General features: G+C 44.6%; 1 protein-coding gene across 1 annotated transcript in view; it reads left to right on the top strand.

Moving 5' to 3' along the window:
- The window catches only part of abca2 (ATP-binding cassette, sub-family A (ABC1), member 2), a 167218-nt gene that overhangs the window by 76846 nt on the left and 77699 nt on the right, over positions 1-12673 (top strand). The window contains exon 13 of the mRNA XM_039620969.1: positions 1713-1809. Within this exon, the coding sequence (XP_039476903.1) occupies positions 1713-1809 (97 nt within the window). The remainder of the gene's footprint in view (positions 1-1712; positions 1810-12673) is intronic.

The following is a 12673-nucleotide window of genomic DNA, read 5'->3' as shown; positions in this document are numbered from 1 at the left end:
AAGGTGATTCTGACAAACTGGCAAATGACTCAGGGGGGGATGCAGTGTTCCACTCGCACTATGTAAAGTGGTCGCAGAACACAGAACAAGCTCTTTATCCTCCTGAGGTTATTTGAGGGTGTGTGGAAGTTTGACAGTTTGCATGTCTTTTGTGGTCTTGGCATTCAATCACGTCCCACAGGGTCAGCCCTGGGGTGTCTGGCCTGTTGTTATGGGCCATTTGCTCCCTCTACCACTGCAGCGCGAGCTTGAACCATATTGTTGGCAGTAAGTAGGACTTAGTGAGTGCTGGACCATGCCAGTGCTGCCCTTGGTCACCAGTTTTGTTCATAGCTTTTATGGACACATTATCTAGCCCTAGCAGGTGGTGGAGGCTCTTGGGGTCTTATTCACAGGGTCACAGATACAAGTGGTGGAAATCCAAAGGGTGTCTGGGCTCTTTCCTTAGACATAAGGTGAGACGTTTGTTCATCCAAGGGGGACTTGGAGTAAACCCTCTGCTCTTCCACATCAAAAGGAGTCAGTTGAGGGTTCAGGAGTTTGATTAGCATCCCTACTTTATGCCTCCTAGCCAAGGTGTTTCAGGCATGTCCTACTGGGATGAGGCAACAGGTCACGGAGAGATTATATCTGTCAGTTGACTTGGGAACAATGCAGTGTCCCCCTGGCTAAGCTGGAAGAGGTGGTCAGGGTGAAGGAAGGCTGGGCTTCTCTGCAAAGACTACTGCTCCTGCGAGCCAAACTTGATGCAGGGCTGCAATAATATAGCATACAATAATAATGACAACAGTATTCATTCATTCATTTTTATCTGCTTCATAATAATAATAATAATAATACTACTAAAGAAATAATCTTTCTTTAATAATGTTACTTATGGAATGGGGTCATTAGCGACTGCTATCAGCTTATAGCTACGTCTTTCTTTTTTCTGTTTAATCATGTGCCAGTATTTCAAGTGTTTGGATTACACATGCAAACACAAACGGTATACTGGTTTGATATTAACTTGAATTAACTTTTTTATTTGCCTTCTTGATTCCAGTGTCAGTCACAACAATCATGGATGACTCTTTGTGTTTATCCATTCCATCCATCCATCCATTCGCTTCCGCTTATCCTTTTCAGGGTCGCGGGGGGCGCTGGAGCCTATCCCAGCTGTCATAGGGCGAGAGGCGGGGTACACCCTGGACAGGTCGCCAGTCTGTCGCAGGGCCAACATACAGGGACAGACAACCATTCACACTCACATTCACTTGCACATTCACACCTAGTGACAATTTGGATTATCCAATTAACCTATCCCCACAAGCTGCATGTCTTTGGACGGTGGGAGGAAGCCGGAGTACCCGGAGGGAACCCACGCAAACACGGGGAGAACATGCAAACTCCACACAGAAAGACCCTGGCCTGATGGTGGAATTGAACTCAGGACCTTCTTGCTGTGCGGCAACAGTGCTAACCACCGTGCCACCGTGCTGCCCATTCTCTTTGTGTTTATATTTTATTAAAATTGTTATTAGGAATCCACAGATAAATGCAAAGTCATTGCAAGTTATTACATTTATTTAATATCTTCGGACACGATCCTACTGCGTGCTGTAAATATGCAGAGACTTTGTAAGCTCATATGATGGTTTCACCTTTTGTGCTAAAACACTAACAGCCTTCTGCAGTGAAACATGATTTGTGTCTTTTACTTGTGTTTACAGGTCAGTGTTGATGTCTTTAAGGGCTTTCCTGATGAAGACAGCATTGTCAACTACACCCTGAATCAGGCTTACCGGGACAATGTTTCTGTGTTTGCCAGTGAGTCACCTTTGCATGTCAGACTGTAATCATGGTATCTAATGCATTTAAGTGAGGTGGACATACTCTAGATTTTCACAATGTCCTGTTTGTTCTTTGCTTGCAAAAAGGTCATTTGTGTACCCAGAGACCTTAGGCCACTTCCAGCTAGAGGCCAGCTGACAGGATGACAGGCACCTCCTTCACTCTGGGTGTATCTCATTCCACTATAAACACGCCCCTTTCACTTTCAATTGCAGAGTGTCACAAGAAGGTGCTTTCTTCAAGAAACCTTTGACTTGGATAGTTAGCTATAGATGATTTTCTTTATATCACAAGTCTTTACCTGATGATGGAGAGCGCATTGAGGCCACTGTTTTGATTTGGTGCTATAGAAATAAAACTGAATTTGACGTTCTTTTGATAGCTTTCGTTTTAAACCTCATCCATTAAAATATAAAAACTTTGTTGTAAAATGTAAAATAAATGGATAAATAGATCTCAAACCACGTGTGGAGGTTGGGCTGCAACTTAATATTTTGATTTACACTTTAGATTTCTTTAAACTCTTAAATTGTGCAAAAGTCTTGGGTCCATAATTTCTCTATATTTTGCACAAGAGGCCAAACTGTCACTGAGTTTTTCTTTTCTAAGTGCTCTGCAGGCTTAATGAAGGTGTTTCAAATTGTTCTTTGGACATTGGCTACTTTTTAAATCATTTTCAGTCCTGTCCTCGTACCACAGAGGGTCATATTTTAGTAATGTCTATTTTAGTCTTTCAGCCATACAAATGAAAGTGTATTACACCAGTGTTAACTTGATAGATATGTGTGGGTGTGTAACTTATCAGCTGTTTGGGGTGAGTTTTATGGGGGCTTGGATTACATGCTCCCACCGTTACACCAAGTTAAATGTTGGAGCTTGGAAAGAAAAGCGTCTGGACTTCTTTGAGTTTCCTCTCATGCGAGAAGCTTCTTCAGTTCTAAAACCAGTCGGTCCCAGATTATTTGCCGTAGTGAGAGTTGTCTGTTATGAGGGTCGTTGACTCGCTAATGATCCTCTACCCTAATCACATGAGCCAAGGTGTGAAAACGGGTGTAGGTCACAATCACCATTGCGTACCCACTGTGAAACCTAGCCCCACCCCATCATTTGATTTCCTAACGTGAAAAGGTCCAGGATGTGAGTGGGTGTTAAGGCGTCTAAGAAGGATCCGACCCATAGTCAGACCACATCTGGATCCCCTTCAGTTTGCTTACCAGCCCCACCTCGGAACTGAGGACGCCATCATCTATCTGCTCAATCGTGTCTACACCCACCTGGACCAGCCGGCGAGCACTGTGAGGGTCATGTTTTTTGACTTTTCCAGTGCTTTCAACTAGAGATGGACCGATCCGATATTACGTATCGGTATCGGTCCGATACTGACCTAAATTACTGGATCGGATATCGGCGAAAAATAAAAAATGTAATCCGATCCATTAAATATCAAAAAAGCACCTCACAAAACTTGCAACACAGCGTAACTCGGCTCATAACCGTAGCACGTTGCAGCAGTATGCGTCATGTGATAGAGCGGCTGTGTGTATTTGTAGCCTCGCTACCAAACCAGCATTTCATCTCTGAGGAAGTTATCCCAGAGAGAAGTAAAGCAAGTGTGTAAGTTCATCTCTGAATGTTTATAAAGCGTTCCCATGTTAAGCTTAACAACCGATATATGGAGCGACTGCCTCTCTCTCTCCCTCTGCTGCGGCTACTTCAATCATGAAACTGCTTAACGATCAGCTGATCGGCTTTTCTGTCGCGAGTCTGTCTCTCTTCTTTGTTTTTGGTCCACTTTACACCAGAAAGAGGAAACCAGCGGAACAACAGCAGCACGTTTAAGCTTGATAAGCTGTTGTTAGAATGTATTTAATATTACTTTCTACACCAGGATCCTTTTCTACGTAGCTGACGGCTGGTAACTGTGCAGGGGCGGATCTAGCAAAGTGTAGCCAGGGGGGCCGATAGGGCATGAACAGGGAAAAGGGGGCACAAAGACATACTTTTCTTTCTTATTCTCATTTAAAATATGTAGCTTTTAATAAATAATTATCTGAATCTTACACCCAAAGTTTTAATCTGATGTAAAATGTATAGAAGTCCATTACTATACTGTATATAGTAACTCTTAAGTCTATATACCCTAGTAAGCTATAGTACTTTTTCCTTTGGGAAGATACCGTCTGTGAATTCTGCAATTCTGTTGAAGAAAGATGTTGAATCTATTTAATTATTCTTGAAAAATAATTTATTTCTGTGCATTTTTTTTTCACCCTGCATCAAATTAAAGTTGATTACATCGATTAAGCATCATGAGGTGGAGGGTGGGGGGTGGTTCCCTATTTTTTTTTTTTTTGCTGGGAGTTTGCAACCCTGTTAGTTAGGTTGCTTAATATTTCTGCTAAGTACTCTTTAAAATACCAGAATAGGAAGGATGGAGCAGGTTTAAGTTTATTAGATTGATCAGTGTTGCTGAACTATGAAATATTTTGGGTGCAGTGTATTTTTTACATACAGGTATAACAGAATAGCTTTAGTGTTGTTGTTTATTTAAACTTGAGTATGAACTTATACAAAATGCAGCAAGATATTAAAAAAACAGTTTTATTGATTAAAAAACACACTATATCGGATTAATATCGGTATCTGCAGATATCCAAATTTATGATATCGGTATCGGTATCGGACATAAAAAAGTGGTATCGTGCCATCTCTACTTTCAACACCATCAGGCCGACCCTCCTGGGTGATAAGTTAACAGCGATGCAGGTGGATGCTCTGGTGTCCTGGATTGTTGATTACCTGACAGGAAGACCACAATACAGGGAGTGCAGAATTATTAGGCAAATGAGTATTTTGTCCACATCATCCTCTTCATGCATGTTGTCTTACTCCAAGCTGTATAGGCTCGAAAGCCCACTACCAATTAAGCATATTAGGTGATGTGCATCTCTGTAATGAGAAGGGGTGTGTCTAATGACATCAACACCCTATATCAGGTGTGCATAATTATTAGGCAACTTCCTTTCCTTTGGCAAAATGGGTCAAAAGAAAGACTTGCCAGGCTCAGAAAAGTCAAAAATAGTGAGATATCTTGCAGAGGGATGCAGCAGTCTTAAAATTGCAAAGCTTCTGAAGCGTGATCATCGAACAATCAAGCGTTTCATTCAAAATAGTCAACAGGGTCGCAAGAAGCGTGTGGAAAAACCAAGGCGCAAAATAACTGCCCATGAACTGAGAAAAGTCAAGCGTGCAGCTGCCAAGATGCCACTTGCCACCAGTTTGGCCATATTTCAGAGCTGCAACATCACTGGAGTGCCCAAAAGCACAAGGTGTGCAATACTCAGAGACATGGCCGAGGTAAGAAAGGCTGAAAGACGACCACTGAACAAGACACACAAGCTGAAACGTCAAGACTGGGCCAAGAAATATCTCAAGACTGATTTTTCTAAGGTTTTATGGACTGATGAAATGAGAGTGAGTCTTGATGGGCCAGATGGATGGGCCCGTGGCTGGATTGGTAAAGGGCAGAGAGCTCCAGTCCGACTCAGATGCCAGCAAGATGGAGGTGGAGTACTGGTTTGGGCTGGTATCATCAAAGATGAGCTTGTGGGGCCTTTTCGGGTTGAGGATGGAGTCAAGCTCAACTCCCAGTCCTACTGCCAGTTTCTGGAAGACACCTTCTTCAAGCAGTGGTACAGGAAGAAGTCTGCATCCTTTAAGAAAAACATGATTTTCATGCAGGACAATGCTCCATCACACGCGTCCAAGTACTCCACAGCGTGGCTGGCAAGAAAGGGTATAGAGGGAGTGCAGAATTATTAGGCAAGTTGTATTTTTGAGGAATAATTTTATTATTGAACAACAACCATGTTCTCAATGAACCCAAAAAACTCATTAATATCAAAGCTGAATGTTTTTGGAAGTAGTTTTAGTTTGTTTTAGTTTTAGCTATTTTAGGGGGATATCTGTGTGTGCAGGTGACTATTACTGTGCATAATTATTAGGCAACTTAACAAAAAAAACAAATATATACCCATTTCAATTATTTATTTTACCAGTGAAACCAATATAACATCTCCACATTCACAAATATACATTTCTGACATTCAAAAACAAAACAAAAACTAATCAGCGACCAATATAGCCACCTTTCTTTGCAAGGACACTCAAAAGCCTGCCATCCATGGATTCTGTCAGTGTTTTGATCTGTTCACCATCAACATTGCGTGCAGCAGCAACCACAGCCTCCCAGACACTGTTCAGAGAGGTGTACTGTTTTCCCTCCTTGTAAATCTCACATTTGATGATGGACCACAGGTTCTCAATGGGGTTCAGATCAGGTGAACAAGGAGGCCATGTCATTAGTTTTTCTTCTTTTATACCCTTTCTTGCCAGCCACGCTGTGGAGTACTTGGACGCGTGTGATGGAGCATTGTCCTGCATGAAAATCATGTTTTTCTTAAAGGATGCAGACTTCTTCCTGTACCACTGCTTGAAGAAGGTGTCTTCCAGAAACTGGCAGTAGGACTGGGAGTTGAGCTTGACTCCATCCTCAACCCGAAAAGGCCCCACAAGCTCATCTTTGATGATACCAGCCCAAACCAGTACTCCACCTCCACCTTGCTGGCGTCTGAGTGGGACTGGAGCTCTCTGCCCTTTACCAATCCAGCCACGGGCCCATCCATCTGGCCCATCAAGACTCACTCTCATTTCATCAGTCCATAAAACCTTAGAAAAATCAGTCTTGAGATATTTCTTGGCCCAGTCTTGACGTTTCAGCTTGTGTGTCTTGTTCAGTGGTGGTCGTCTTTCAGCCTTTCTTACCTTGGCCATGTCTCTGAGTATTGCACACCTTGTGCTTTTGGGCACTCCAGTGATGTTGCAGCTCTGAAATATGGCCAAACTGGTGGCAAGTGGCATCTTGGCAGCTGCACGCTTGACTTTTCTCAGTTCATGGGCAGTTATTTTGCGCCTTGGTTTTTCCACACGCTTCTTGCGACCCTGTTGACTATTTTGAATGAAACGCTTGATTGTTCGATGATCACGCTTCAGAAGCTTTGCAATTTTAAGACTGCTGCATCCCTCTGCAAGATATCTCACTATTTTTGACTTTTCTGAGCCTGTCAAGTCCTTCTTTTGACCCATTTTGCCAAAGGAAAGGAAGTTGCCTAATAATTATGCACACCTGATATAGGGTGTTGATGTCATTAGACCACACCCCTTCTCATTACAGAGATGCACATCACCTAATATGCTTAATTGGTAGTAGGCTTTCGAGCCTATACAGCTTGGAGTAAGACAACATGCATGAAGAGGATGATGTGGACAAAATACTCATTTGCCTAATAATTCTGCACTCCCTGTAAAAGAAGAAAAACTAATGACATGGCCTCCTTGTTCACCTGATCTGAACCCCATTGAGAACCTGTGGTCCATCATCAAATGTGAGATTTACAAGGAGGGAAAACAGTACACCTCTCTGAACAGTGTCTGGGAGGCTGTGGTTGCTGCTGCACGCAATGTTGATGGTGAACAGATCAAAACACTGACAGAATCCATGGATGGCAGGCTTTTGAGTGTCCTTGCAAAGAAAGGTGGCTATATTGGTCACTGATTTGTTTTTGTTTTGTTTTTGAATGTCAGAAATGTATATTTGTGAATGTGGAGATGTTATATTGGTTTCACTGGTAAAAATAAATAATTGAAATGGGTATATATTTGTTTTTGTTAAGTTGCCTAATAATTATGCACAGTAATAGTCACCTGCACACACAGATATCCCCTAAAATAGCTAAAACTAAAAACAAACTAAAAACTACTTCCAAAAACATTCAGCTTTGATATTAATGAGTTTTTTGGGTTCATTGAGAACATGGTTGTTGTTCAATAATAAAATTATTCCTCAAAAATACAACTTGCCTAATAATTCTGCACTCCCTGTATGTGCATCTTCCACAGTGTGTGTCTAACAAGGTAATCAGCAACACAGATGCACCACAAGGGACTGTCCTCTCCCCCTTCCTCCTCACCCTCTACACCACAGAATTCACCCACTGCACAGAGACCTCCATCTTCAGAAGTTTTCTGATGACTCTGCGGTGGTTGGATGCATGAGCAGGTGTGATGAGTCAGAGTACCGGGCTGTGGTCGACTCCTTTGTCACGTGCTTTGAGCAGAATCATCTGTAGCTCAACGTGGCAAAGACCAAGGAACTGATCGTGGACTTCAGGAGGACCAGGAAACACTTGACCCCTGTTTCAATCCAGGGGGTCAACGTGGACATTGTGGAGGACTATAAATACCTCGGAGTACACATTGACAATAAACTGGACTGGGCTACAAACACCACAGCACTTTACAGGAAGGGCCATAGTCGCCTCTATTTTTTGAGGTGACTGAGGTCCTTCAACATCTTTCGGACAATGCTCAGGATTTTCTACGAGTCTGTTGTGGCCAGTGCGATCCTCTATGCTGTTGCATGCTGGGGGAGCAGGCTGAGGGTCGCTGATGCTAACAGACTCGATAAACTGATCCGCAAGGCCAGCATTGTTGTGGGGATGGAGCTGGACTCTCTTAAGGGTGTGTCGGAGAGGCGAATGTTATCCAGCATAAAGACAATGTTGGATGACACCTCCCACCCACTCCATGACATGCTGGTCAGTCACAGGAGCACGTTCAGTGAAAGACTGAGATTACCAAAAAGCACCACTGAACGACACAGGAAATCATTCCTGCCTGTGGCCATCTCTCTGTACAACTCCTCCATCTAACACACTGTTTACTGCAATAGCTACACCCTTTTTACACATGCTCTTCTTTCTTATTCAGATATTTATCAATAAGTGACATATGTGTATACATATATATAGATAGATATATATATATATATATATATATATATATATATATATATATATATATATATATATATATATATATATATATATATATATATATATATATATATATATATATATCTGTCCATACCTGAGGCCTTGAAACTGCCAAGCAAAGACTCACAGCCTTGGCCAGCCGCTTGAGGAGGTACACCAGAGAGATAGAAGGCAGGAGAATAAACCAGCTGTTCTCCACAGAACCAGCAAAGGTGTACTCTCAGTGGCAAGGAACAATAACAGAACAGCACCACCAAGGCTGGAGACGGAGCAATACTGGAAGAGCATATGGGAGAAGGACGCAACCCATAACGGCAATGCTCAGTGGCTAGTGGATCTGAGGGCAGACCATAGCAACCTCCCTGAACAGGGTCCAGTAACCATCACAGTGGCAGACATCCAAGAAAGGGTCTCCAGTATGAAGAGTTGGACAGCACCAGGGCCCGACATGGTTCACGCCTACTGGCTGAAGAAGCTGACTGCACTCCACGAGCGTCTGGCAGCACAAATGAACCAGCTGCTAGTTAACGAGAGACACCCGGAATGGCTAACCGAAGGTCGGACGGTCCTGATCCCCAAGGACCCCAAGAAGGGACCGGTCCCATCCAACTACCGACCAATAACCTGCCTCAGTACTACATGGAAGCTCCTGTCAGGCATCATATCGGCTGTCAGGATCTGACGGCGCCCTGACCGGTCGACCTGCCAGTGTGTATATTTGTGTGCGTGTGTGTGTGTCTCTCCTATCACCCTGTCTTCCCCTCCGGCCCCGCTGTGATGTGTTAGGAGGTAACCTAGCAACAGGCTACCTCCGACCCGGAAGTGCTGTCGCCCGGAGCTGCCGCACCTGCAATCAATCCACCAGCTGCTGCCAATCAACTACCATCTTCAGCAGGGCTGCTTAATGGTGTGGCTGAGCGACAGACAGCGCTGGAGTATTGCACTAAGCCTGGTAGTGTTTTTGAGCCGCTAAACGTTATTGAAGTACTGTCTGGTCTACGTCCTCATTTTGCTGTCGTGTGTGTGTTCACCCAGGGATTGACGGAGGATTTACGGACACAAAGGAAGCACTTGGAGGAGAGACGGGCACTCACTACCACGCACGGGCTTACACGGAAGGAGGGACGCACGATCACCATTGTTGCACATTTGAGCTGTTGTCACCTTGCTGCACTGTAAATAAATGCACTGTCCTTATTTCTGAGCTCCGCGCCTGAGTCCACTCTTTAACCACCGTGACATCGGCTAAGATGAACAGGCACATGGGTCAATACATGAGCGGGGCACAGAAAGGGATGGGCAAGAATACCAGAGGCGCAAAACACCAGCTACTGGTAGACAGAACAGTCAGCCGAGAATGCAAGACCAGACTGACCAACCTGTGCACTGCCTGGATTGATTACAAGAAGGCCTATGACTCAATGCCCCACAGCTGGATACTGGAATGCCTAGAATTGTACAAGATCAACAGGACCCTAAGAGCCTTCATCAGGAACTCAATGGGGATGTGGCGTACAACACTGGAGGCCAACTCCAAGCCCATAGCACAAGTCACCATCAAGTGCAGGATCTACCAAGGAGATGCTCTGTCCCCACTGCTGTTCTGCATAGGCCTGAACCCCCTCAGTGAGATCATTAACAAGACTGGCTACAGATACCAAGACTACGAAACGGAGCGGTTGTCAGCCACCTCCTGTACATGGATGACATCAAGCTGTATGCCAAGAGTGAACGAGACATCGATTCACTGATCCACACTACCAGAAGTGTAGTCGGATGGTAACAAAGAGAGGGAAGGTAGTCAGAACTGAGGGGATTGAACTACCAGAAGGCAACATTGCAGACATAGAGGACAGTTACAAGTACCTGGGGATCCCGCAGGCGAATGGGAACCATGAAGAGGGCGCTAGGAAAGCTGCAACCACCAAGTACCTGCAGAGGGTCAGGCAAGTCCTGAGGAGTCAGCTGAACGGTAAGAACAAGATCTGGGCCATCAACACCTACGCCCTGCCCGTGATCAGGTACCCTGCTGGGGTAATAGGCTGGCCAAAGGAGGAGCTAGAAGCCACTGACATAAAGACCAGAAAGCTCCTTACCATGCATGGAGGGTTTCACCCCAAGTCCAGCACCCTGAGGCTGTACGCTAAGCGGAAGGAAGGGGGCCGGGGACTGGTGAGTGTCAGCACCACAGTCCAGGATGAGACAAGAAACATCCACGAATACATCGCGAAGATGGCCCCAACTGACCGAGTGCTCAGTGAATACCTCAGGCAGCAGAAACCCAAGAAAGAGGAGGAAGGCGAGGAACCATCATGGAAGGACAGGCCCCTGCACGGTATGTACCACCGGCAGATAGAGGAGGTGGCTGATATCCAGAAATCCTACCAGTGGCTGGACAAAGCTGGACTGAAAGACAGCACAGAGGCACTAATCATGGCAGCACAAGAACAAGCTCTGAGTACAAGATCCATAGAGGCTGGGGTCTATCACACCAGGCAAGACCCCAGGTGCAGGCTGTGTAAAGATGCCCCAGAGACAATCCAGCACATAACAGCAGGGTGCAAGATGCTAGCAGGCAAGGCATACATGGAACGCCATAACCAAGTGGCCGGCATAGTGTACAGGAACATCTGTGCCGAGTATAACCTGGAAGTCCCGAGGTCAAAATGGGAGATGCCCCAAAGGGTGATGGAGAATGACCGAGCTAAGATCCTGTGGGACTTCCAGATACAGACGGACAAAATGGTGGTGGCTAACCAACCGGACATAATATCAGGAAGAAGGAACACGAGAAGCTGGAGAAATACCAAGGGCTCAGAGAAGAGCTCGAGAGGATGTGGAGGGTGAAGGTAACGGTGGTCCCAGTGGTAATCGGAGCACTAGGTGCGGTGACTCCCAAGCTAGGCGAGTGGCTCCAGCAGATCCTGGGAACAACATCGGAGATCTCTGTCCAGAAGAGCGCAGTCCTGGGAACAGCTAAGATACTGCAAGGGACCCTCAAGCTCCCAGGCCTCTGGTAGAGGACCCGAGCTTGAAGGATAAACCGCCCGCAGGGGCGAGAGGGGTGTTTTTTTTTTAATGTATATATATATATGTATATATATATATATATATGTATATGTGTGTGTATATGTATATGTGTATATATATGTATATATATATATATTGTATATATTCTGCTATTCTTACTTCTTCTAGTGTCTGTCTTTGTTACTGTTTGTATTGGAGCACTGTAACCAACATAATTTCCCCTAGGGATCAATAAAGTATTCTGATTCTGATTCAAACTGGATTATCGATGGCAGACAGTTGGTGTCATAAACCCCGCCCTCTTCATTCACAGAGAACATAGATGGCTTCTTTCACTCCTCTTTCAAACTATCTGTCTTCTCTGTCCAAAATGTGAACACTGGCATCCTCAAAGAGTGACCTTTGACCTTTAGATGCAGCTGCGTCTTGTCCTGTCGATGTGGCTCTTCTATGTTGTGCGTTTATGAAGTGGCTCTTTGGTGTCTTCAGTGTAGAGGTCTGAGCACTCCTCACTGCACTGAACAGCTACACTACATTGTTTAGTTTGTCTTTGAGATGAACCAGTTTGTGTCTCAGTGTGTGGCTGGGTCTGAAGTACACAGCAGTCTACTTCAGACCAACTGGTTTTAGAACTGAAGAAGCGTCTCAGATGAGAGGTGAAACATCTTCAAGGAACTCAAAGACATCCAGTCGCTTTTCTTCCCAGGCTCCTTAGTACAGCATGACCTGGATGAGAACCTTCACAGACAAATTCTGATATCGGAGTTTTCATAAACGCAGCTCTGTGCTGAAAACAGTTTCTCTGACTACACGGACCTGAATAAACTAAACAGGCTTGTTCTGGCTTGACAGATCAATCCACCAAGCAAAAATTACTTCTGCATATTTTTAAGTTATGATCTTTTGTACATTCAACA

Source organism: Oreochromis aureus, linkage group 12, assembly GCF_013358895.1.
Source record: "Oreochromis aureus strain Israel breed Guangdong linkage group 12, ZZ_aureus, whole genome shotgun sequence".
In the NCBI taxonomy this organism is placed as follows: domain Eukaryota; kingdom Metazoa; phylum Chordata; class Actinopteri; order Cichliformes; family Cichlidae; genus Oreochromis; species Oreochromis aureus.
Note: the sequence above shows the minus strand (reverse complement) of the source record. Positions and strands in the feature narration are given on the sequence as shown.